Source organism: Eleutherodactylus coqui, chromosome 11 (assembly GCF_035609145.1).
Source record: "Eleutherodactylus coqui strain aEleCoq1 chromosome 11, aEleCoq1.hap1, whole genome shotgun sequence".
NCBI classification, from domain to species: Eukaryota; Metazoa; Chordata; class Amphibia; order Anura; family Eleutherodactylidae; genus Eleutherodactylus; species Eleutherodactylus coqui.
The window spans coordinates 122,295,278-122,321,521 of NC_089847.1; the positions used below are offsets into that span (position 1 = coordinate 122,295,278).

A 26,244-nucleotide genomic window follows, 5' to 3' on the forward strand; every position below is an offset into this window, starting at 1 on the left:
CTATTCTGCTGGTGGAGTCACTGTGTACATACATTACTTATCCTGTACTGATCCTGAGTTACATGCTGTATGTATGCAGCGACTCCACCAGCAGAATAGTGAGTGCAGCTCTGGAGTATATGGCTTATGGCAATTCAAATTCAGTCCATGAAAGCACAGCATGAGCAAAGTGCGAGTACCCCCTAGAGGTGTGGCATGTACCCCCGGGGTCTGTGTACTACAAGTTAAAGTGACCCTCCAGTTCCAGAAAAACCAAGATGGCCGTACCACGTTTCTGACTAACTGATGCACACTGTGCATTGGTGGTACATTGATAGTATACGACACTACACTCCGTTCTGATTGGCCAGCACTGCTCAAGTGAGAATTGCTGGCCAATCATGCAGTTTAAAGCATCTGAGACTACCAGTGCACCACTAATGCAGTGTGTGTATCAGGTAGTCAGAGAAGTGGTGCAGCCATCTTGGTTTGTCCAGGACCGGAGAGTCGCTTTAAGAATGAGGCTCTAGAGAACCTGACATGTCCAGACTTTAAATGGATAGCCTCTAGTTTTTATTGAAAGCCTTGTAATTCTTCATTTCCCCTGTGGGGGTGCTGCAGGGAAGATGAATACTTGCTGCCAGTTTTCTCCACAGCTGATCGCCGAGGTACCTGCAGCCCGGACACTGATCAGCTGAAGGACTTGCCTTAACTTCACATATATGACGGGTGGTTTTGTAGGGCGGTTTTCCTCAGTCGCTCGCAGGAGGTACGAATATACCCTTAAAAACAAGTCACCCTTTAACCCTTTCCAATCCAATTTGTATCCTGGTTTTCCTAGGGGGCTTACTCTTTTTCTGCTGTTATACAACGGCGCTATCTGCTGGCTAAAGCCGGTACTGCATGAGGTGACACGTTGGATAGGCTCCGACAGCAGAGAGGCTGGCAATATACAGTAAGAGAACCCCGACGGATGTCTTCCAACATCGGAGCTGTACAGCCTTAAATCATAATGTCTTTAGAGGTCAGACAGTGGATTGGAAAGGGTTAATGGCTGTTATGGAGCCGTAAATGGGCAAACCCTAACCTTAAACCCGTCATGTCGAAAGTCGCCCGATTGTGTTCTTGCGCCCAGCGAACCTCAAGTCATGCGAAATTTCAATATAATTCTTTTAATTTTGTTGCGGTATGAAGAGAAATTGTGTTTTATGTTCCGTTCCTCGTGGCCACTTATGAATTACTGTTAGATTTTTATATGAGAATTTTTTTTTTTTTTTTGCACCAGAAATATAGAAAAAAAAAACCTGTCTTCTGCATATTTTTTTTACTTTGTTGACCATTCACGTTTCATACGGATTTATTTGGTAAGTTGTGATTGCGGTCCCACGAACACCTAATAAGTGTAGCGTTTACGTAAGGATGCGTCTTGTAGTAAGGCTGCGCTCACGCACGGCCAATTTCAGCAGCTGCATCCGCATCATCTGGTGGGGATTGTAATGCGGATTTACAGCAAACTTCATCCCTTCAATTGAAAGGCTCGAATCTGCTGCGCAGCACTCAATGGTGAGGATTGTGACACAGATTTTGCTGCACCGCCACGTGTGAACGCACCCGAAACGTGTTTTGTAAATGCTAAAAATCAAAAATTCACAGACTTGTACATATATATTTTTTGTAATTCTATTTTAAAAGTCCGGGGAGGAAGTGAGAGCCTCAGCTTTTCTCCTGTTGGAATCAGTGGAAGCGCCGCTCGGCTATTCCGTTTCCCCCTCCTGTAATTGACACCCTTTTTGCCTTGCGAATTTGCATGCGCAAAAAAAACATGCAAGCATGCTCCCACTGAATTCAGGAAGCAATTCCCCCCCCCCCCCCCCTTTTTTTTTTCTTCTTTTAAACTTAGTTTCTTGGTCCGTTTAAAAAAAACAAAACCAAAATGACGACTCGGCCTGTTCTGGTCCGCCGTCTTGGATGCGTTACCCATTCAAGTCAGTGGGTGTGCAATGAAAAAGGGAGCGCACACAAAGGACATCTAGGTGTCTGTTTTTCTTGGATCATTGCTAAGCAGTGCTAGAGAAAAAAAATTGCCGCTTTTTTGTGTTTTTTGTTTACAAAAGCAATGAAAAACTGGATAAGACAGAAGAAAAAAAAATACATGCATAGTAGTGATGAGCGAACGTACTCGTTTAGGGCGATTTCGCAATCGAGCACCGCTTTTTTCGAGTAACTGACTACTCGGGCGAAAGGATGTGGAGGGTTGCAGAGTGGAGTGTGAGGGGGGTGAGGGTGAGAGCTCCCCACTGCTACCCCCCCCCCCCGCTCCACCACGCCGCCCCCCGAATCTTTTTGTCCGAGTAGTCAGTTACTCGAAAAAAGCGGTGCTCGATTGCGAAATCGCCCTAAACGAGTACGTTCGCTCATCTCTAATGCATAGAGATTAAAATCAGTCTGTCTTTCGCTGTCCGCTGTTAGTCGCGCTCTTTTTAGTAAGCCCCAAGACCATCCAAAATGCATTGAAGTTAGGAGGTGTGCTCCTTTTTAATTTAGCGTAAAACATTCCAACTTTTTTCTTCTTCTGCGTCTTGGAGTGCCCTAAGAGCAGTCTAAGGCCGGGTTCACACGAGTGTAAGATTACCGCGTACAATCAAATACATTGCCTTACGCGGTTTCGCTCACATTCGCATGTAAGAATTACGTAATACGTAAGCGCAAAGAAAAAGAACACAGCATGTTGTATTTCACCAGGCATTACGTGCGAGAGAGCCCATTGTTCCCTATGAGCGTTATTACATACGGGGGGCGCCGGTGCGAAGCGACAGCAGGAAATTTAAACAACTAGGAAGACTGTATGACCGCGGGCGTGAGATATGCTGTCATGCGCAGTAATAGACTATATTGTATGTATATACAGTAATATACTGCTGCCATGTGCGGCGATAGGCCAACTCCACAACCGTAAAACCCTGTGCGTCTCCCGCGGGGTCCAACGGCATACGGCTGTGGGCGCCCGGCCTTGAGGTGTGTTCACATCCGCCATGTTCCTGTGCGACTTGCATCCCTTTCCGAGATGACCAGAACTCGCACGGGAAAGAACGCGCTCATTCACACAAGCGCTTCTCCGCACGGACTGATAGTCTTACGGTCTAAAAATCGTTGCATGTCCTATGTTTGTTTTTTAGTTTTTTTAGTTTTCTGGGACTAATCTTGAACAAAAATTGCCCGTTATTTTCTATGAGAGTGTGAAAAACTGGATCGACTGCGATCTGTTTTTAAAGCATTTTAGTATTGGAATGACACGTCGCCCCCCTTCGTTTTTTACGTATGTGAAAAACGGAACAGCAAATGTGAGTCTGATGCAAATTTCGTGGGGTTTATCATAAAAATGCATCATATATGCATTAAAATTGCTATGAAACCACACAAAAAGGTCAGTTTTTCACTGACCTACATCGCGCTCGCCTATGTGAATGCAGCCCTAGGCAGGTTTCACGCGGCTAACAATCTTGCGCTAGATTGGTTCATCGCGAGCGGCGCACAACGTGTGCGACTATGAGCCCCATTCTTCTGAATACATGCAGGATGTTTTCCCACAAAAAGGGGAAAAATCGCGTCATGTCCTATCTTTTTTTTTTTTTTTTTTTTCTCGTGTTCCTCTGACCGCATCGCACTTTGTTTTCAATGGGACAGTAAAACACATCGCACGGCGTGAGAGCAGCACGTGAGTGCGATGCGAGCGGGAAACACTTGCCGGTTCTCAAACGCGCCAGAGGATCGCCACTACACGGAAGTGATGGGAGGCGCTTTTGCCAGGAAGACAACTCTCATCTGCGGTCGAGTTTTGTGGCGCGATATCGCGCTCGCCCGTGTATAGGTAGACTTCGTATCCCTTCTAGGTCGCCCCCTGTCCACCATGTCAGAAGGAAACCCTGTGAATTGAGTCCAGGCGTACTTTTTGTTCAGGCCATGTCACCTAAACAAGGCTGATCAAAGGGTTAAATGTTCCGAGTCGGGATGCCTCCGATCCTGGCGGTCACCGGGCAGTTTGGCACCCATGTAGGGCTTATTCTACACGGCATTGTATACTGAGGCCCTTTTAATGATTGCTGCAATAATTTGGCTGTGATGTTGGTTTTTAAGGGGTTAAACGTCAAAAGAATTTTAGGTTTTTCTTTCTTGCCTTTTACTACTTTTCTACTTCTGTACTTTTGCGGTCAGACGCTGCGAGCGGAGCCGTAGTTTGCTGCACAGCAGTATTTTCCTTCCCGGCCGCCTCCGTGTGATCCGGTCTCCGGGATTTCGCAGGCGTCTCTCTTCCAGCAGAGGAGAAAAAAAGCCTGTTCTCTGCAGAATAGAGGGTGCTGGAGAGATAGGAAAATCCTGCCCTGACAACAGAAGCAAGCATCACGCTCGGCGCTGATTGGCGCTCGCCAACCTATGAGGCCGCGGCGCTCGTTTCTGCAGTTTTGCACAGGTGCAAAATAAGTTCCTGATTTATCAATGAAATATTCGCCATGCTGCCTCCGAAGCAGGTCTGTAATAAAGCTCCGATTGTCCCCTGATGTCTCTGGGCTCGTTACGTGGAGCGGGACGGGAGCTGCAGGGCAGGCGCCTCGGCTCACGATCTCCCCTCCCTGCGCTCAGCAGATTAATGACTTCCAAGATGATACGACTTTTTACGAGTATCGGGCGCCTCTCTCCCCCGCCCGCCCCTCTTCTCTTAGGATTAACCTTCGATCGGTATAGTTTGTTAGCAAAGTTAAAAGTTGACGAAAAAACGATCGCAATACAATTCCTTTAATTCGGTTTCCATGGGAGCCGGATTATCGGACGTCTGCAGAAAGTTATAGACACTTGTTGGATGTCGGATAAAGGAAATGGGCGCCTTCACATCAGCGCCACGGGTTTACGTTTTCCTCATATGGTCAGGGAGCGAAAAACGGAACTCCCTGACAGGTTGGATCCGTCTCGTGCCGCAACCAGTGTCCAATAGACCCCATTGACTATAATAGGGTCCTTTTGGTTCAGTCCGCCTGTCTAATGCTTTACAGGACAAAATAGTGCAGACGTTGCTCTTTTTTATCCTGCAAATCGCTGCCGGAGGTTTTGATCAGATGTGAATGAGCCCTAATTCTGTTATACAATGTGGGGATATCTCCAGACGAATGTATCGAGAACTAGACTTTCGTTGATTTGGTTAAAGACCCATCGATCAAGATGTCCGCGCCGCTTCTCCGACGACATGATGCACATTTTGGATTGGTAGTACACTGGTAGTCTAAGGCCAGTCTCACACAAACGTTTTTTTGCGGCGTTTTGGACGTCGCGGTATAAGGCTCCCATTGATTACATTGGGGCCTCGAAGACATGTGCTTGATTGCAGCGCTGGACGGCTCTTTTAAGCACCACGATTTTTGAGGGCTGTCTGCTGTATTTTTCCGCGTTTAGCACGTGTGGGAGTGGCCTAAGGCGCTGCTCTGATTGGCCAGCGCTGCTCACGTGAGCCCACCGTAGTTTGTCCGGTGGACCATGTGAAGAAAAAGATCGCTGCATGCCCTATTGCCGTCTGTTCTTACCGATGAGAATAGGACATGCTGTCCGGGTGATGATGGGCAACTGTGTGCGGTCCAGTGCATGTTGTGCCCGTCTGAATGAGCCCCGATGTGTGATTGACTGGCCACAAATATCAATTCTGGGCAGACAAACTCTTGTGGGACAGACCAGTGTAGAGGTTGCAGCAGTGATGCGGCCAGCAGTCCCGCCGGTGATGCCGGGCGTGTGGTTAGTGCATGAAGTGTTCCTAGCTGTAGGTTGGTAATGGTCGGGCGATCTTGGGTAGGTCGGGGGGATTTGAACAATTTTTTTCGATGACCTCTCAATTTGTGACTGTAATCTGGATTTTCTTGTTTTATTGGTATTTTTTTCGCATACATAACCAGTATATGTAGTTAGGAGACGTTAGCAGAACTGAATGGGACAATCTGATCATGAGTGTTTATCAAGGAATTGCTGTGTGTGGGATTCCCTTATGTAAAAGAATGGGGTACAAACTTCAGGCCGGGTGCCCACCAGCATCGGACAGCACACTGACACAAGTCCATGTGGAGGCGGCACATTGACATCCACTGACATGTCCTATTTCTCCCCCCGTGAAATCATCGGTCCGTGTGAAGACACGTCAATGTGCAAGTCCTTGTAGGCCTATAATGGAGCCGTGTGCTGTCCGTGGATTAACACTTAGAGCACACTGCCCAAAATATGCTGGTGTGCCGGGACACCGTTACCCCGCTCCCCCATGTACTATGCACACACCTCATGAAAGCCCTCTCCCTCATCAGAGCCCCCATATGCTATCCTCCCCACAGTCATCACAGACCCGCTCCCATGGCACCTGCACACCCCTCTTGCCCTCAGCCTGGTATTAGCCCCACCATCAGGGGGCAGAACTAATCTCAATTTCACGGTTCTGTTAGAATTGAGCCTCAGCAAAATGGCAATTCATCAATGGTAATGGTTTGAATATTTGCACCAAAATCTGCATCAAAACCGCATTTGGTATTGATTTTGACGGGGATCCACAACGGACTTACCTCAATTGAAAGGATGAAGGCTGCGATGGGTCCGCATTAGAGATGAGCGAACGTACTCAGTAAGGGCGATTTCGCAATCGAGCACCGCGCTTTTCGAGTACTTCACTACTCGGGTGGAAAGTACTCGGGTGCGCTGTGGGTCGGGGGGTTGCAGAGGGGAGTGGGGGGTAGCAGCGGGGAACAGGGGGGAGCTCTCTCTCTCTCTCTCCCTCTCCCCCCACTCCCCGCTGCAACCCCCCGCTCACCCACAGCGCACCCGAGTACTTTTCACCCGAGTAGTGAAGTACTCGAAAATCGCGGTGCTCGATTGCGAAATCGCCCTTACCGAGTACGTTCGCTCATCTCTAGTCCGCATCAAAATCCGCATTAGATGTGCAAACTTTCCACTGCGGAATATCCACACTGTTTCCACCATGTGTGAACTTAGGCAAACTGCGCGGCCATTAACAACCTAATGCTAGCAAATGCTTCATTAGCGAGTCACACGGACCGGCGTCACCAGTGGGATTATCAGCCACGTAGTAGCCTTGCGGTAAAATGATATCCGTGCTGTTCCCCTTTTTTTTGTAGCCCCCCCCTAATGATAAACCGCTCTCCTGTGGTCACTACAACCGGGAAGATGGCGTATACAACGTTTTAATTCAATGGGCGAGTATAAGATATATGGCCTCCAGAGCGGGAGCGGCTGTTCGCTACAGCAAATAAAGGGATTCTCCTTCCCTTTTGGGTTTCCCAGGCTCTGACGTCCATATACACTAATTAGAGTTCCACATAAGGAGTTGCAAAAAGTCCAACCCCCCATAAACTGCGCCATTCTTGTCTCTAGGTAGCTTCTAGTATTGCAGCACTGTGCAATACTATAAAGACATTGGTGCTGCATCTGGAAAAATAACTTTTTTTTTAATTGTATTTTTTTACATTTTTCCCTAATTTCCTACGACTCCTTTATTTTGGGGTTGGACACGATTATTGGAAATTTAAAAATGATTGTTTGTTGCGGGCGGAGAACGCCATAGATATGGTCATACTCATAATTGCATTGACGACCCACCCAACAGTCAGCCAACTGGGGCAATGACAGTCGGGGGGTCATTCTGGGGCTCGGCTATGTATAACCACACATGGAATTAGTTGGGGAGCGCGGCGATAATCATGGGTTTCGTACATCAGGGATCGGCGCGGTGATAGAAAACTGTACAATGAAACCTTTGTCTTCTAAGTAAGATCTGCCGCTTCTCCCAGCTCTTTTCTTGTTTCTCGCTCCCCTCCCTCTCCTCATTGCATATCCTATCTAGAGAGCTGTGCCAGCGAGAGGGAGCGAGCGCGTTTGTATTCCAGCGGCGTAGCGCAGCCAGACAGGTCTGAAACAGAGTGTTTTATTTTTAGAATCTCCGTTGCCATTTTTATCCTGTAAAAATATTCATCAGTGTCGGTGTGACAGGCCATCCGTTTTCATAAATATTCCATACTTCTGCTCCCTTCCATTGTATTAACCTGTGCATCCAACGTGCTGCTCTTTAACCCCCTTTTTACCTCGGTTAGGGGGGCTTCGGTTCACGTATTGTAATTTTTTTTTTCTTCAATTCACTGATGTTTCACGTCACACAGTCCGGTCTCCCGTACGTCGCTGCTGACGTCGCTGCCCTTTTTGTCCATTCTGAGTTGACTATTCGAGGGGGAGGCTTAGTGCTCACTAAGGATCGGGGGGGCGGTGTAATTTTCCATTGCAATTTTTATTGTCCTACTTACCAAATTATTAATATGCGAAGTGATTGTAAAGCGACCGCCTTTTAATTTTTTTTTTTTGTGTGTGTGCAATGATCATTGGCACGAGGAGCCCTTGTATCAAGGAGGTGTAGTCCATAAGTTGGGCATCTATGTAGATTTTATGAATACATCTGGTTCGGTTCAGGTACTGTAAATCCAATAGTATTCATCTGTGTTGCTGGATTGTGCCCGACCCACGTCTACAAGTCTCGCACCCAGCCAAGCCGGCAATCTACTGCACCCCGATGAGGGACAAAAACCCCGGAATAGTCTGTCTGTACATGGGGATTTTTTTTTTTTTTTTTTTTCCCTTTTGGAGACTATTTTGGCTTTGGCCTATATTCCTAGACATTGTTACAAGGCTTGTTAAAAGGTCTGACATTGACTTGTAGGAATGCTGCCTTCCAATAGGTGGGGCTGTATAGGCATTGTTCCATCCTTCATTTGCATAAATTTCCTGGAGGAGCATGGATAGCCTTATAAGTCTGCTCATTAAGTGGGAGAAACCATGCCCTGCCTGACCTAGATCACCTGTGTAATGTTGTGGTTACTACCCGACTCCGGCAATCGGAATAATCCCCAGATCACCGACCCTTCTGGAGTAATCAATGGCTACAACCTGTAATAATATTAGACTCAAGAAAGGTGTTCAGGCCCCTTTTGACCCCTCTTGGTGAGCTCACCATCACCACGTCCTCAGGCAGAGAGTTCCATAGTCTCACTACTCTTACAGTAAAGAACCCCCTTCTATGATGTTGGTGTAGAAACCTTCTTTCCTCTATACCTCTATTTACAAAAATTTTCATGCTCCTAAACCCCCACCCCCACTGGAAAAAAATGTTTGTCTCGAGGCACACCTGCAATAAGAAAAAAAAAATTGTTAAAAGAAGAATAGAAAACACTAAAAACTCTCGCCTGCCCTTGGAGGGTTCTCACGGCACTTCAGCTGCTGCAGCATCGTGGTTGGGAATCCCTAGTCTAGACGTAGGGGACAGCCCCTTGTTACAATCAAAATGATCCAACTCCTATTATAAATTTGGTTAATTTGTCGAATTTGCAGACTTTCAGCTGTGGGCAAACAAAAACAATTTAACTAGCTCAACACCACTAATATCACAAGTGGTTTCTCCAAATTCACCACAAAATTCCACTTTTAAGGACTACAACAGTCTCCGAATTATTCCAACCCCTGAAGAGAGTCCCTCATAAGAGTATACATCTGCAAATCCGGTGTTTTCCCTCAAACACACCTGATGCAACTAATCAAGGGGTTCATTAGTTGCATCAGGTATTCTGTACCAACCGTCATAAACCCATGCCGATATGAAGTTACATGGCTACTTTCATTGAGATAGCATCTCTTATCTCCAATGTAAAGTGGTTGTCATACCCCCACCCCCCTTCAACCCCAGGCCAGGCACTGATCTGAAACTTTGAATGTCACCTGAAGCCACTGATTTTGGCAGGAGCGACTCAACCATCTGATATGTGTGGAGTTGCTCTCGGGCCTGTGACTGATGAACGTGCGAAGAGGCCATGGCACTCGCCAGAGCACTGTGGCCTTTTTAGGCAGCTGATTGGTGGGGATTGGTGGATCCTCACCAATCAACTATTGGTGAGCTAATCTGAGGATGGGTCATCAATTGTTTAGTCCTAGAAAACCTCTTTAAAGGGGGATGTCCAGGTTGTAACATCTCGTTACAAGCCCTTCCCCATGCACTGACATAACGAATAGTGGTATAGTCGCCTCTCCCTGATCGTGCTGTGTCCCGCCTCGGTGCTCGGGCCCCCACTCCAGCCTGTGTTTACGGGGCGATACATGGGGCGCTGCAGCCTATTTGTTAGGTTAATGCACGGAGAAGGGATTTACCCAAATTGCTCCGTCTAAAAACACCCTAAGGGTTTGTTCATACCAATGTTACACCGCTGTTAGGAATCTCTGTTTTTGGAGCGGAGAGATGGAACTAGAGGTTTCTGTTTCCCCATTGATTTCAGTGGGTATAAAAAGGAAAAGGTTTCTGTTTGTTCCATTTTAAAAAGGGGAAACCAAACAGAACGGAAGCAAATGGCGTTGCAGACTGCGGAAAAGATACCCAACCCTTTGAGAAGGCTGATCAGGCTAATATCCTTAGGAGGCTTTCACACGGCCGCGAAAATCGCATGACGCACGAATATGAACCCCATTCTTTTGGATGGGATCATATACATGAGAGAGATAAATATAACTTTTTTTTCTTTTCCCCGCATTGCAGTGCAGGCAAAGAATCGCGGGATGTCCTGACTTTGGGTGTTCACCGATTGTTTTCAATGGGCTGGAAAACACTTCGAGTTTCTCATTGAAAACACCATGGCAATTCTACTGAAGTGTGTCAAAACTGCCTCATATCCGCGGCGACATCACACGTGTAAGAGTGCAATATCGAGACGAATTTCCCGGCCCGATATCTCACTCGGCCGTGGGAAACTAGTCTTGGTCATGTTGCAAGACCTGTTAAAAAGCCAGACATTGCCGTAGGTGCTTTCACATGTACGCTGGGGGTTCCGCTTTCCTGCTCCGTTCGGGGAAAGGGGAATCCCTGCGGTTGAATGTCTGTGGCTGGAATCGAAAAAGACTTGACTATTATGGGGTCCGCCCGCTTTTCGCTCAGCTGCCCAGCGTTCGGATGGAACAATAAGCGCTGCATGCAGCACTTTTTCTTCCAATATTGTCAGCCACCTCTGTGACGGAACCTCCGACCGGCCTTATAGGGTACCTACTTTCCAATATGTATTACTAGAGAAACTGCCGTCTTCCTTCTAAAGGTGACTAATTTGCGTACCCATTTTCCCAGGGAGCATTGCCCAGCCTATAATACTCTGTACAGCAGCTATGGTGGTCTCCACAATGAGAAATAGTACTGCCTGAAATCCAGTACATTGTCAAGATACTCCATACACTACACCAATGTTTACAAGATGAGAAAAGCCCCCTAAATATAGTTAAAATGGCCCACTCCAATCTCTTGTTGGTGCCTTTAAGGGAACCCGTCCCCTCCCCACAGTACTATACACTAAGTTCTGGTGCTATTAGCGAACGTGACCAGGAGCCGCGTGGGGTATTTATTTTTTTAAACACATCCGCTTCCGTAATCCAGCGATGTCCCCTTCTGAAGTTGCAGCGAGACACGCAAATCTGACTCTTTCCAAGTCCTGAACACACTCTCTCCCATAGACTTGCCTAGGAAAACTTGCGCACAGGACTCCGAAAAGAGTCAGATTTTCATGCCCTGCTAGAAGAGGGGAACAGCTCTGGATCGGAATAGCGGGCGAGTTTAAAATAACCATCACCCGGCTCCGGGTCACCATAACTTAGTTTATAGTATTGTGGGAAGGGGATGGGTTCCCTTTAATCCACCATACCCCCGCCAATGATGAGGAAGACCTGCAAGTTTTTCCATACTTTGTAGAAGATGACATTGGTGCGATCTTGTGGCCTGTGGGTGGTGGGGGTCCGCGCTCGGGTTCACACTGGGGGGATACGCCTAACCTAAGCTGGAGATTCTTGCTATATAAGCCCTAAAGCGGTAACCTTACCCAACTCTACGGCACGTACCCATAATCCTTAGTGGCCGTTGTTGAAATTTACTCTAAAAAGGTTTGTTTTTTTTCACCGCTTGTCATCTGTGTTTCCCACTGTCCTCCTTCGCTTCCATTTTCATGTCTTCCCGCCATGTTGGTCCTTCGCCTCCCTCCTTCCATGAAGATGCGGGAGTTGCTCCTGTCTTATTAACTTGCAGCCTGCATACTTCTCATCTTTTGTTCTTTGTTAAATGTGAGCTGGCATCTGTTAGACTGCGTTAGCATTCAGTCTCGGGGAATTCAGCGCTTTCTATATTCGGCTTTGCTAAGCCGGTGCCCTGTTTGCTTGAATCAATTGGGGCTGCTATTTTTAGCAACAAAGGGGAATTGAAATAGCAATTTTCTTTCTATGTAATGGATCCCCAAGAGAAATACTGATGTAAGTTTTCTGTCATCCCTCTTCTTCTGCACGCTCCCCCCCTTCTCCGCCATCGAGCCCCCCCTTTCTTGCTTCCCTAAAGAACTGATAGGGAAGGCAGCTGTCACGGGTTTGCAGCAGTATTAATCTTTAATCAATCGAGTGTTCGCTCTATTCAGGTGTTCGGGGTAGGGGGGGGGGGGGGGGGGAGCAAGAGGGTCACCGAAAAAGGGACCTGTTTTGAATCGGCAAGCGATTGTGCGCAGTCTGGGCTTTCAGATTTCGGTGGGTTAAGGAAGAGACAGGACAAGCTAAAAATATTCCATTTGCTTGCAGTGTTCCTCCAGTCTATTTTTTGATGTTTGATTTAGATAAGGTTGATTGGGTAGCGGCTAAAAATAACTGTTCCCAGAAAGTTGAGGACAAAGAGTGTAGAATATTTTTAACCCACGCCGACTGCTATTACTTCTTCTGAATGGGAATGTGTCATAGACTGCGTTCGTGGCTCGGATTCCTATATGTGGCACTTGGATACGTATATGAAGGCTCAATGTACTCTATAGTACTTCGGCAGATCAAAACCTGCCGCTGTACTACAAGTCCCATCAGTCTCTGGCAGCCAGCATGATATTTCGGGGGGTGGAGGGGTCTACCTCAATCACTTTCATGTGTCATATCCCCTTTTATTTTTTATAGGGTTGTACAAGAGGATAGGGGGTAACTTGCTTATTAGTACGAGTCTCGCTTCTGAGACCCCCACCGCCGATCTTGCATAAGGGTCCCATGTCTCCCTTCCTCCTCACTGTGACTGTAGACTGGCGCAGGGGTCGTGCAAGTACGCTGGTGCTTCATTCATTTTCACTGGGACTGTGGAGACAGCCGAGCGGCAAGGGCTATGGTATTTCCGTCAGCCCCACTGAAATGAATGGAGCTCCATTTGTGCTTATGTCACTGCACGGGGTGAAGTAACCCTGCAGTGACAGACAGGGGGACACAAAACCCCCATCCTTGATCAGTGGGAGTCTCAGCAGTGAGACCCCCTCAATCAGCTGTGGATAGGGGATAGCTTATGATCCTGGTACAACCCCTTTAATGAGATTGACCCAGGATAGACATTGTGACATCATTTCAAATTGTCTCATCGGTGTGGTTACTTGCAGGCATGCTGCCTTCCAATAGGTGGCGCTGCAGAGGTATTGTTCCATTTTTTCCATTTGCATATTTCCCAGAGGAGCATGGATGGCCTTGTAAGTCTTCTCACACATTTTCTAGGTGCTCTCCTTAAGGAGAAAGGATACCCTTGCTGACTCACGTCTATAGGCTTCTCACTAGCCAAGCTAGAAACCTGCGGCAGACTGATTAAGGGCCGTCACCCCAAAACGGCTGTCTGTGTATGGTTATCCTGGCTCTGACTTGCAGGCATGCTGCCTTCTAATAGGTGTCGCGGCAGAGGTATTGTTCCATTTGCCCTGCCATTGCTGGAATGGTGTTAGTTGCACTAGGAAGCTCTGTGGCTTGGCCTTTTATGAGTAGCTGTACGATGTCGGTGACTATACATGTTTCTGAGATGAAAAGGGGTTTCCGGGGAGGGGTAATACTTACTCGATGCAGTGGTGTCAGAACCTACATATCTGGCCCGATTTCAACACTGGGTCTTGTGTTATGGCTCTTCCATTGCCCGTTGTATCATAATAGGGTGCTGGCTGTTGAATTCAATGAATGGCCAAGTACTGCCTGTGATTGGCTGAGTACTGTGACCAATCGAAGGCAGCACTCAGCTGTCATTCAATGAATGGCTGAGAGCTGCCTGTGATTGGCTGAGCGCTCAGCCAATCAAACACAGCCCTTTCAGCAGGTGGGGATTCTAAATGCTCACCTGCTGAAAGAGCTTCAGAGCAGTGCAGGGAGAAGAGAGGCTGGACGCGCCTGAGCCCCGGCAGCTGAGGAGAGGTGAGTATAACTTTTTTTTTTATTTTTAACACATTCTATGGATGATTTTCAGGGAAGGACTTCTATTTAATGCCCTTCCCCGAAAATTCCTGTAGGGCTTGCCAACAGCGCATTGCTTTCAATGGGACTGCAGGTCCCATTGAAAGCAATGAGAGAACATCGCAATCCTCTGTCACAGCTGTGGCATGGATTTCTTTACTCCCCGCAGGGAGTCCCCTTGTCACTGAACACCGTGACAGTGCTGTCACAGTGTTCAGTGACAAGGGGACTCCCCGCTGGGGAATATTGACGAGCACCATGGACCTATGGTGCACGCATGACCTATGCTTTGCAGGTACATGCGTTTGCACACCTGTAAAACACGGACATGTGAACACACCATAGGGAACCAATGTTTCTAATAGGAGCGTGGTTTTGAGCGCACAACTGTACACACATCAACGCCCTCGTGTGAAGCCACCCTTACAAAGATGGGATTTTGTTACATTTTTTTTGTTATTGAAGTTATTGGAAATATTTAATTCTCCTCCGAGTATATTAATATTTCAATAATGTAACATCCGGCATCTTAGGGGTCCAGATTATCGTCTTATTGGAATTCCTCATTGAACATGTGTAAAAGTCTTAGGCGGGTGTGGAAAAATGCTGCCAAGTAAGAATTTTTTTTTTCAAAAGTAGAAGGTGTCTGGCTCCAGAATTATTCAGCAGCAGGACAACAACCCCCAAAATCCAGCCAATGTCAGTGAGAACTATCTTCAGCGTAGAGAAGAACAAGTAGTCCTGGAAGTGATGATTTGTCCCCACACAGTCCTGAGCTCATCATCATCCAGTCTGTCTGGGATTACATGAAGAGATAGGATTGGAGCTAGCCAACATCCACAGATCTGTAGTTCTCCAAGATGTCTGGAACAACCCCCCTGCCGAGTTCCTTCAAAAACTGTGTGCAAGTGTATCTAGAAGAACCAATGCTGTTTTGAAGGAAAGGGCGTAACGCCAAATATTTTTTTTATTTTTTGTTCACTAACTTTCCATTTTGTTAATTGACCAAAAAAGCTGTTAACGCTTCTATTTTTGAAAGTATTCTTACTTTGCGGCATTTTTTCCACACCGGAAGCAGTTCTGTTTACTCCCAAACCAACTGGTACACAGAAGAGAGGGGAGCAGATGGGGTAACGCTAGTAAGACATGTGACATTCAGACCAGACGCCATATTTAAGAGGCTTCTGCCTCACTTTTCCAGCCGTGTAACTCATTTTTATCAAGCTTTTACAGCAGTTTTTTGAAAAAGTTGGAAAACCAGCTTAGATCTGAGCCGGCATTGTGTGCACCCACGCCCTGCGTTTAGGGAGGACCCGCCATGGTAGCAGGACCGGCTGTGTAGCTTTGCATCCATCGCCCCGCTGACTCTGATGTCTTTCTTTCCTTTATACTCTCCCCTACTCAACGATACAGGCTCTTCTTAGACTTGGCTCCTGGCCCTGTGAATGTGTCAAGTGGGCGGTCCCCATTGCTCAATGTCAGTCATACTTGATTGACAGGGGTGGGGATGGCCAATTGACACGGTAAAAGCACCAGGGGGCCGAATCTAGGAAAAGCTTTTACAGGGGAACAGATTTAGACAAAAGAAAGCTATTGTTATCAGTGGAGCCACAGCTGCAAAGCTATACAGCCGGCCCTGCAGCCATGGGGCCACGACAAGTCCTTTGCACATCACAGGACGTACATTTACAACCAGGTGTGCGGGGTTTATATGGGGCGGGATCGGAAGCGGATCCTGCTCCATACAAGGTGGGTGCCGGCTGTCTGGAATAGACACCCGCCTGCAATAGCCACGATCAGGCTGATTATGGCTGTTAACATTTTAAATGCCTCACTCGTTATTTGGAAGGCCGCTCGGTTGCTATGGCAGCCGGGGGTAGGGGTCTATCAAATGCCTATCAAGGTGTTCTAGTGGCACACAGTCATAGACTGCCTGCCTGTCAAAATACAGTATGTGGTATAACAACATACTCTGAGTGATCAAACGATTGCAAGTTCAAGTCCCCTATGGTGGACTAAAAGTAAGTTTAAAAAAAAAAAGTTTAAGTATTGGAAAAATTGAAAGGAAGTAAAAGTTAAAACTTAACGCCAAAAAATAGCAAAATCTCTTAATTTCACTCCACTCAAACGCCTACGGCAATAGACGAATAAGAGAGTTAGGATTTTTTGAAAGTGAGAAGTAAAAACGAAGAAAGAAAAGGGAGAAAAAGGGGGCGTGTCCTTAAAGGGTTAATGATGAATATAGGGACCGCTGCAATGGCGACAGAATGGCACACCACTAAGGGCCCCTGCACACTAGCGTTTACTATTGGTACCAGTGTACCAATCGTTGTGTCCTCTGCTGCTTTTGGTGGCCTTCATTGTTGGTTGCACCTGTTGCAAAGAATCATCTGGACTTGGATATACAGTAATTCATTGCGGCTTCTGAAGAGGCGTTCACCGGAACTGAGCCTTGCTGCAAGTCCGTGAAGGGGATGCGAACTAAACTTGTTAGGATCTTCCATCACTTTATGATCGGCGGCAGTGCTGGGGTATCCCAGCTGTCCTTTGGCTATTTTTGGTAGTATTGGCGCTCTCATCCACCTGCAGCGCGGATCTGTTCAAGTAAATAGCGCTGTCTGTCTTTTCCAGCACAGCTGGGTGGTCGGGAGCGCCGATCGGCAGGGATAACGCAGTCCTACAACCAAGGATACCTCCTTCATCAAAGGGTCAGTGGGGTCCCAGAGGTGGGACACCCACAGCCATAAAGTGATGGCATTATCAAAGTTGGGGTTATTTAGTTTAGAAAAAAAAGACGTTGGAGGGCGACTAATAACTATGTATAAATATATCAGTGGTCAATACAGAGATCTCTTCCATCATCTATTTATCCCTAGGACTGCAACAAGGGGGCGCCCTTTGTGTCTGGAGGAAAAAAGGTTTCTACTCCGCCATAGAAGTGGGTTCTTTACTGTAAGGACTCATTCACACGGGCGACAGCGTTGTCTTTGTGAGAAAATCGCAGCAATATTGCAGCTGCGTTCCTGCAATTTCTGTGCGATTTATTGATGCGTTTTCCCATGACGGCATCGCGATTTAGTTGCTCGCTTTTGTCGGGATTTTTGGGAGGCCTTGAAATATAAGCCCTACCCTAAAAAAAAAGCCCTAGCTGCATTGAAACAAAAATAAAAGAAACAATACATTACCTAAAAGGCGCTGTCCGCTCCGCCACACTTCTCCCCCTGAAGCTCCGGCACAGTTGTTTGCAGTCTTCAGCCGCCACTTCCTGTTCAGGGGGTTTATAAATCCCGCCTCCAGGGAGTGATGGCTCTGACTGGTTCTTGAGCACTGCGGTTCAGCCAATCCATGCAGCGCTCGATGAACGGCTGGGATTGGTTCAGTGTGAAGGAACCCATTGGAAAGCATGGCCTTCACATACATGTGATGCAACAGCGCTACGAATTGCGAGAAAATCATGCGATTTTGTTGCCTGTACGAAAGCAGCCTAAGAGCAGTGAGACTATGGAACTCTGCCTGAGGACGTGGTGATGGAGGGGCTGGGATGTCTTTCTTGAGTGTAACAATATTATGTGCTATAGTCCCTGATTACTTCCGAAGGGTCGGTGATCCGGGGATTATTCCGATTGCCAGATTCGAGTCAGGAAGAAATGTTTCTCCCCTAAACGGAGGAAAATCTGCTTATACCACATTGGGGTCTTTTTTGTCTTCCTCTGGATCAACATTAGAGTCTATAGGCTGGACTGGATGGACAGATTGTCTTTTTTTTCAGCCTTACATTCTATGTTCCTTTATAAGATTGTGATACCGTTCTTAAATGCTGCAGCCTACTGCTAATTGCCGGGCTGCAACTGGATGTTGTATCAGTTATTAAGTCCCGGTCCTTCTTGGCAATTACCAGTAATCTGCTTGCTGTTACCATGGATCATCTGCAACGTCTACAGGCACCGTAATGCTTCTACCTGCAGCCACCGCTAGGGGGAGTTTACTGTTAATATGCTGAACTCCATAATAAAACCTGTATATAGTAGACTCCAGAGCTCCCCCTGCTGGAGGACTCAAGCAGCTAGAATTTGATCATTGAACTCCATGTAAGGGATTTGTGCTCCGACCCCCTATAGTATTCATCAAAGGTGATTTACTTTGAGGAGATCAATAGAACAAAAGTCCTGATCCTTTCTCCTCTACAATTAGTAGTCTGCCTGGTACGTTATTACTGGAAGACCTTTGTGTTGTGGAAACTTTAGGGGGTTTATGTCACTTATTTGGGGGGGGGGTCAGATTCTTGTGAAGAACTTTGCTGCTGCATTGTAAGTCTGTTGGATAAATGTAACTCATCCGCGTCTTTTGTTTTTGTTTCCTCGTTGTAGTTGTCACCGGAGCCACTGATGGGATTGGAAAAGCGTATGCAGAAGAGGTAAGCGCTGTCTGCTGTGCTAATTAATAGCAGCTTGTCCCTGTTGTTTTTCATACCAAAAATGAAATTTTCCAGTGCTGCAGGTTTTCATTCAGAAAAATCTGCATCGAAGGATCAGAGGATTCAGAACGGGTTTGTTGATTCATTGTCAATTGGTGTGAATGTGTGGAGGGATTGGTCTTATTAACCATTTGTAGTACAGAATGGATCTTAAAACAACTAGGGGAGAACAGAACAACCCAACTGCTAAAGCTTAACAACAATTTATGCCATATTTGCACCCAAAATGTGCGGCTTTAACTTTTATCGCCCCTTAGTGGGAGGGGGACGTGTTCTCCTACAGCCGATCATTATAATTTATGGCAGAAACTAGCGTGAATTATGGCATAAAGTTGTACCAGGTTTTACCTGGTGTAGATTTCAGGAGGTGGCACATGGGCAACTCAAAAATGTGATCAATGTGTATTAGGAGTCATGCACATCGTGAAAGGATAGATTTTGGGGATACCCCTTTGTAATATGTTTGTCGCATCTTATTCCAGCAGCACTTCTATAACACTGGCATGTAAAAGGCTGGTCTTAGATAAATGTGCTCGCTAGTCTTTCCTCCATTACCACTCCAGACCCTCCTGGAATCCTTCATCTGAGCAGTGCATGGTTTCCAGACGTCTCGGGCTGTTTAGTATAAGGGTGAGCAGCAAATCTAGGGATCTCATGGATTCAGCCGTTGTTTACATGCACATCGTAGAGGGGGTCTCCTGGTTGGAGGTGGAATGGAGGGCCCACCTGTACGAGTGTCTCCGAGCCATCCTTGCTTGGATGGTCACTGATCTGAATGGCTGTCAAGTTATGCTACATCATCCCCGGATAAATTGACAAGCGTTCCCGTACGCTGTGGGATCACGTCAGCGGATTCCATCACAGGGGCCCAAAACAGGACTGACGGAACGCCTGGACGGAAGGGAATAGAACCACTAGCGTTTGTAAAGCAGTCGCCACTTTCACGTCCGTTTTCACAAGAGTTCATTTTGTCTCCGTCATATTTGGAGTATAAAATGGCGCGGTCAACTACGTTATTCTGTACACAAAATATAATGGAATCAAATGGAGCCCTTGTAAAACGAGACCAAAGTGATGTCTGCTTCGCTAAAGCAAGGGAATGGTTTCGCTGATGTTCGTTCAGGGGTTCCATCACAGTGCTTTTGGCAGCTGTGATGGAACCTGCTGATGTGATCCCACAGGATGATAAAGTACTGGGGGCTCCTGATGAGCGCTGCGCCCCTCTCTTGGCTGTGGCCTGTATTCCGCTAGGGTTACACGTGTTGCCCAACAGCAAGTTGAATAAAATTCATGGCGGAGTTCCAGTTGCGTGTTACTTGGCCTTCCAGCACACTAGGCGTTTGTGGGGTTTTTTTTTTTTTCTCTCAGTGTATGGTCCGTTAAAACAAACATAATACTCCATGTGGAATCACACACTTGCAAGTTTTTTCATATGGCCTTGGACTGCATGAAAAAACTCCTGTCCCCGCTGACTTGAATGGGCAAGTATTGTCCATAAGATGGGTCAGATAAGAAAAATATGGCCTGAACATGGAGGGCATCCGTGTGCAGGGCTTGTCCTGTCATTGATTTATATATTTTTTTTGTTAAGCCAACTTTTTTTTTTCAGCTGTCCTTCACGTCTGAAAAAACCCAAATGGCGCACATAGTTTAAAAACGGAGACGCAGACCAAATACTGAGGCCACTCGGAGTTGCACACTGATGTAATACCATTGTTTTTTTTCAAGCGTGCACCTAGCCTTACATTGATTTCTATGGTGGAAAATGGCGCATGTGACCAAAATCCAGCTTTTGTTGAATTTTCTGCAACTGATCACAACCTGACACCATTGACTATCATTAGACGTGACAGTGCAAGCAACGCGTCGACGTGTAGTGCCAGCCTCAATCTCTAGCTGAAGCTGCATGTAGAGTAGTACAGCGCCTCCAGCTGTCTGTTCTTGCAAATGATGGAGGAGCACCTGGATCCTCACCAATAACACCTCCTGACCTGGCTTGTGACTTGAACCATTAAAACCTTTCTCTCTTCTATTCATGGCTGCGAAGTAGCTGATGTAACGGAATAATATTGCATCCTCCTCATGGACTTCCATTCTGATGGACGTATCGGAGGAGCAGAAGTTGCTGTGCGGATGGCAAAAGCAGCTGAAACAGTCCTACTTCTTTGCTTTGTATTAAAGCCATTAAAGGGACATGAAATCTAAAGTCTTTCAATTTGCTGTGCTGGTGAATACAGTCTATTGCTCCCTGTTAGCAGCCATATTGGGTAGGGGAGAGGCTGACGTTGGTATTCGTCAATAGGATGACCCCCAAAAAATGAATACTTTAATTATCTGTTCTGGATAATCAAAACTGAGCTGTTCTATCTGCTTTTCTTCTAGTTGGCCAGACGTGGCATGTGCATCGTGCTGATCAGCAGGACCAAGGAGAAGCTGGACGAGGTCGCCAAGTATATCCGTGAGTCCCCTAACTGCACCTTTGTCACTGTATGAGGGTTATCAAGAAGTTGGGCAGAGGACTGCAGTAACACACGACTGGCATACCTGTATCATGCAGGGGTGCTATACATCATTCACTGATGGGTGAAGTAAATAAGGCTAATTATCTGTCAGGGTGGGATATATTAGAGGTGATCAGTCTGTCTTGAAGTTGATGCGTTGAAGGCAGGAAAAATAAAGAATTGTAAGAATCTGAACGACTCTGACAAGGACCAAATTGTGATGTGTAGGCGACTGGCTCAGGGTGGCGCACCGCTGGGCGACTGGCTCAGGGTGGCGCACCGCGGGGTGACTGGCCCAAAGTCACGGGTCTTGTGGGGTGTTCTCGGTATGTAGTTGTTGGCTACCAAAAGTCGTCTAAAGAAAGACAACCTGTGAACCAGCAATGGTCCCACCAATCCTACACAAGAGCTACTGTAGAACAATGTAGTACAAACTTTTGATAAAGTCCCTGCTGACGTTAATATAAAGTTGTCAGATCACACAGGGCATCGCCCCTCACTGTGTAAGGGGCTGCAAAGCTGCCAGCCAGTCTGTGCATCCATGCTGACCCCTGCCCACCACCCAAAGAGTCTACAGTGAGCATCAGAACCGGACTACGGGGCAACGGAAGAAGGTGATCTGGTCTGATGAATTATATTTTTATGTCACTTGGACGGCTAGGTGAGTGTGCGTCACTTACCTGGGGAAAAGCCTGCACCATGATGCATTATGGGAAGAGGGCGAGCTGGCACCATGATGCACTATGGGAAGAGGGTGAGCTGGCACCATGATGCACTATGGGAAAGAGGGCAAGCTGGCGGAGGTGAAGTGTGATGTAATGTTCTGCTGGGTCTTGGGTCCCGGCATCATGTGGATGTGACACGTACCTCCTACCTAACCTTGTACAGACAAGTACCCCCTTCGCGGCAGCAGGATTCCCTAATGGCAGTGCCCTCTATCAGCAAGAAAATGGCGCCTGACCGCCCTGCACAAGTGGATGACTTGTCCTCCAAATTCCCCAGATCTTCATCCAATATCAGTGGGATGTGCTGGAAAACAAGTCCGATCCACGGAGGCCGCACCGAGCAACTTACAGGATCTGTTGATAATGTCTTGGTGCCGCCAGACACATCAGATGCCTTGGATAGTCCATGCCTCCGCGGGTCACAGTGGCGCAAGGGAAACCGTATCAGAACATTATGTGTGGAGTTGGATGAACTTGGGTGTACCACATGAACCGCAGTGACATTTTTGTTGAAGTCCTCCTCAGGCCTAAACTATCTATGGTACAGATGTAGCAATCATTAACATGACTGGCGAATCGCGATAACTCTGTTTACTGCATCGTAGTACTTAAGTCATCATAATGCATTAAAAGGTCAAGTTAAAGGAGATGTCCCGAGGCAGCAAGTGGGTCTATACACTTCTGTATGGCCATATTAATGCACTTTGTAATGTACATTGTGCATTAATTATGAGCCATACAGAAGTTATAAAAAGTTTTTTACTTACCTGCTCCGTTGCTAGCGTCCTCGTTCCCATGGAGCCGACTAATTTTTGGCCTCCGATGGCCAAATTAGCCGCGCTTGCGCAGTCCGGGTCTTCAGCAGTCTTCTATGGAGCCGCTCGTGCCAGAGAGCGGCTCCGTGTAGCTCCGCCCCGTCACGTGCCGATTCCAGCCAATCAGGAGGCTGGAATCGGCAGTGGACCGCACAGAAGAGCTGCGGTCCACGAAGGTAGAGGATCCCAGCGGCCATCTTCAGAAGGTGAGTATGAAGACGCCGGACCGCCGGGATTCAGGTAAGCGCTGTGCGGGTGGTTTTTTTAACCCCTGCATCGGGGTTGTCTCGCGCCGAACGGGGGGGGGGGTTTAAAAAAAAAAAAAACCCGTTTCGGCGCGGGACATCTCCTTTAATGTTTGCTACATCTGTAGATTAGTCTTCTTTTCCCAGCATACAGTTTGGGGCTTCTCGGCTGCACACACTGATATATGGTCATCCATTAAATGCACAGTTTTTGTCCAAAGAAATGGATGAAAGCGGCTTGTTTCAAACATCTATAGGCTATAAGGGGTTAAACATAGTCAAGCTATGCAGACGTGTGACTACGTTTAGCCTGACATGCAGGGTTTTTGTTTTTTTTTCGTGGGATTGGACCGCATAGCCTGCCATACTTTTCTGTCCCAAAAGGGGGAAAAACATGTATACGCTTAAAAAAAATGTAAACGTATATTTAAAATGCACGCGCCTTTACCGTGTTTTTTTTTTTTCATGTACATTTCTCTCGTACCTGAGACATACATGAAAGGGCCACCGTGGACGAGCCCGAGCGTGGTAATCGGTGATATCCTTCCCCCTCGTGAGCTTCAGCCTGGAAACTTCTTGCATTAATACGATCGCTACTTTGTAAGTCAGCTGAAAGTTACTGACAACAGGAAGAGGAGAGTCTCCCACCAGGACGCGCAGCGCCGCCGGTCTTCCCCTCTGATTCCGTAGGTGGATGGGCCATGCCAGGGCTGTTTGCTGGACGGTCTTCCTGGAGCGTGCTTAGCAAATCTGCTGTAGCCGGTAACTTCCAATATCCTCTCCGCCGGCCTCTTCCAGGATCCCAGATGCTTCCCCATAGTTGGTCCTGAGTCATCACAAGACTAGATCACGTATTCTCCTGTACAGCTTAAAAGGACAGCGCACAATTACCTGATTACCGTGTAACCCCTTCAGGACCAGAGATTTATCACTTTTTTTTACATTTTTTTAAATTTATGTTTATTTTTCTATCTCCGCCTTCCAAGAGCCATAAGGTTTTGTCTTTTTTCCATTGACTTCACCGTAATGAGGGCTTGTGTTTTGCAAGATGAGTTGTATTTTTAATGGTAGCATTTAGGTCCAATGCACATGGGCGGATTTGCATTGTGGAAAGTGGTCGTCCGCCTCCGGATTCCGCAGCAAATACAGCCCATAAACATGCTATGGAAAATCACTTTTCCATGTCCACGAGCGGGAATTAAGCACTAACATGTGCACACCCCCAATTAGTACACGTCGAATGTTTATTATGTCCCGCAAGAAGCAATCCTCCATACAGCTACGTTGATGCAAAAATAAGTTATTTAGTTCCAAAACAAATGAAAAGAGTATACTAGCAGCATCCGGGGTATATATCAAAATAGGAGATTGCAGTTCCTTGGTTAAAACTCCAGTTTTATTCCATCATGCATAAAAAGCCTCCATGTAACATTGTTGGCTAGTCTTTTGAAAGACAAACTATTTCCTGTTTACACCAGAAGGTAATTAATCAACTTGTGACTGTTTTTAGGTGAGCTGAAATGGAAACAATTAGTTAACGACCTATCACTCTGTTAGGGGCCGTGTTTACATAGAGTGGATGTAAGCGACCATTATTCCGTCAAGTGATTATTCGGGCGATCGCCGTCCCGTGTGAAGCCACCCTAACTGAGGAAAGGACTCGGCAAGTTTGGACATGTTGATAAACCACATTGGAGGAGGTTAAGGCGTAATGTCCACGGCACGCAGTGCGTCCGCTGCTGATGCAGATATCTGCAGCGGATCATTTATAAAATGCCCAAAAATAATTCTTAAATACTTGCGGGTGATCGCGGATTGTGGGTTTTTTCTGCGCGGTTGTACTGCAGATCATCCGCGCAAAAAAAATCTACAACCCCACCTCCAAGGCTTTTCCCCACCTCCGTAATTACTTCTAACCTTCACATCCGCAGTAGATCCGCAAATGCATTTAGATGTATTTGCGGATCCGCGACTCCCATACACTTCAATGGAGCCAGATCCATGCAGGATCTGCAATAAAAATGGAGCAGGCTGTGATTTTAGATCCGCGGGGATAGCAAATAAATACCATAAAATCAATCGCAGAAGCTCCATTCATTTCTATGGGCGGATTTCCACGGCTCGAATTTGTGCGGATTCTGCAAATAAAGTACGCCCGTGGACATTGGACCTAAGGCCCAATGTTCACCTGCGGATTGGAGCCGCGGATCGCCATCCATAGAAATGAATGGGGCTTCCACAACTGATTTTAGGTCTGCGGATTTTATTTTCTGGTATTTAGTATCCGCACAGATTTAAAATCGCAGCTTGCTCCATTTCATTGCGGATTCTGCACCATTCATCTCTATGAGAGCTTAGGATCCGCAGTAATGTATTTGCGGATCTGCTGCGGATTTGAAAGTTAGAAGCAATTAGGGAGGTGGGGAAAAGACTTGGAGGTGGGGTTGCGGATTTTTTCCGCACGGATGATCCGCAGTGCATTTGCGCGGAAAGAGCCCACAATCCGCGATCACCCGCAAGCATTTAAAAATCATTTTAAGCATTCTATAAATGATCCACTGTGGATATCTGCAGCGATGCACTGCGTGCCGTCGACATTAGGCCTTAGTACTGAAAATTTGCCCGTTTTCTGGTGTCTATTGCAGCGAAAAGCGGTCTTGGGTGCGCACATACTTGGGTTGGGGTTTCTGGCATGATCGTTTTTTAATTCAGTTCCAAATGTTTCTAGTTTTTTTTGTTTTTTTTTTACCATTTTGAAAAAAAAATTGCCAGTTTGTTTTTGATCTGTAATGTTTCCGTTTTTTTTACCCAACAGCCATCTTCAACGCTATTTGTTTTGGTAAAAGAAAAAAACGGAACGGAATCAAACTGCAGCAATCTGTTTGTTTGTTTTGTTTAAACCAATTGAAAGCGATGGAGGGAGGAAAGCGGAAACCTTTTTAATTCTGTTTTTCTGCTTCCAAAACGAAACTGACATAACTATGCCAGAACGCAAGTGTGAACGCAGCCCTAGGGCTCCTGCTCTCTGGCGATCGCCATATCGCTGCGTTTTTTTTTTAAAACACACATGCCAATAGGACTTTGTAATGTTAAAAACGCATCGCACAGAAATCTCAATTTTGTGCTTTGCGATTTTTGTGCAATGCGTTTTTAACATCAGAAAGGCTTATTGACATTTGTGTCAGCGAT

At 46.7% G+C, this 26,244-nt stretch overlaps 1 protein-coding gene across 1 annotated transcript in view; it reads left to right on the forward strand.

Moving 5' to 3' along the window:
• Window positions 1–26,244, forward strand: part of HSD17B12 (hydroxysteroid 17-beta dehydrogenase 12) — a 99,139-nt gene that overhangs the window by 20,441 nt on the left and 52,454 nt on the right. The window contains exons 2-3 of the mRNA XM_066583462.1: window positions 18,663–18,709; window positions 21,152–21,227. Of these exons, the coding sequence (XP_066439559.1) occupies window positions 18,663–18,709; window positions 21,152–21,227 (123 nt within the window). The remainder of the gene's footprint in view (window positions 1–18,662; window positions 18,710–21,151; window positions 21,228–26,244) is intronic.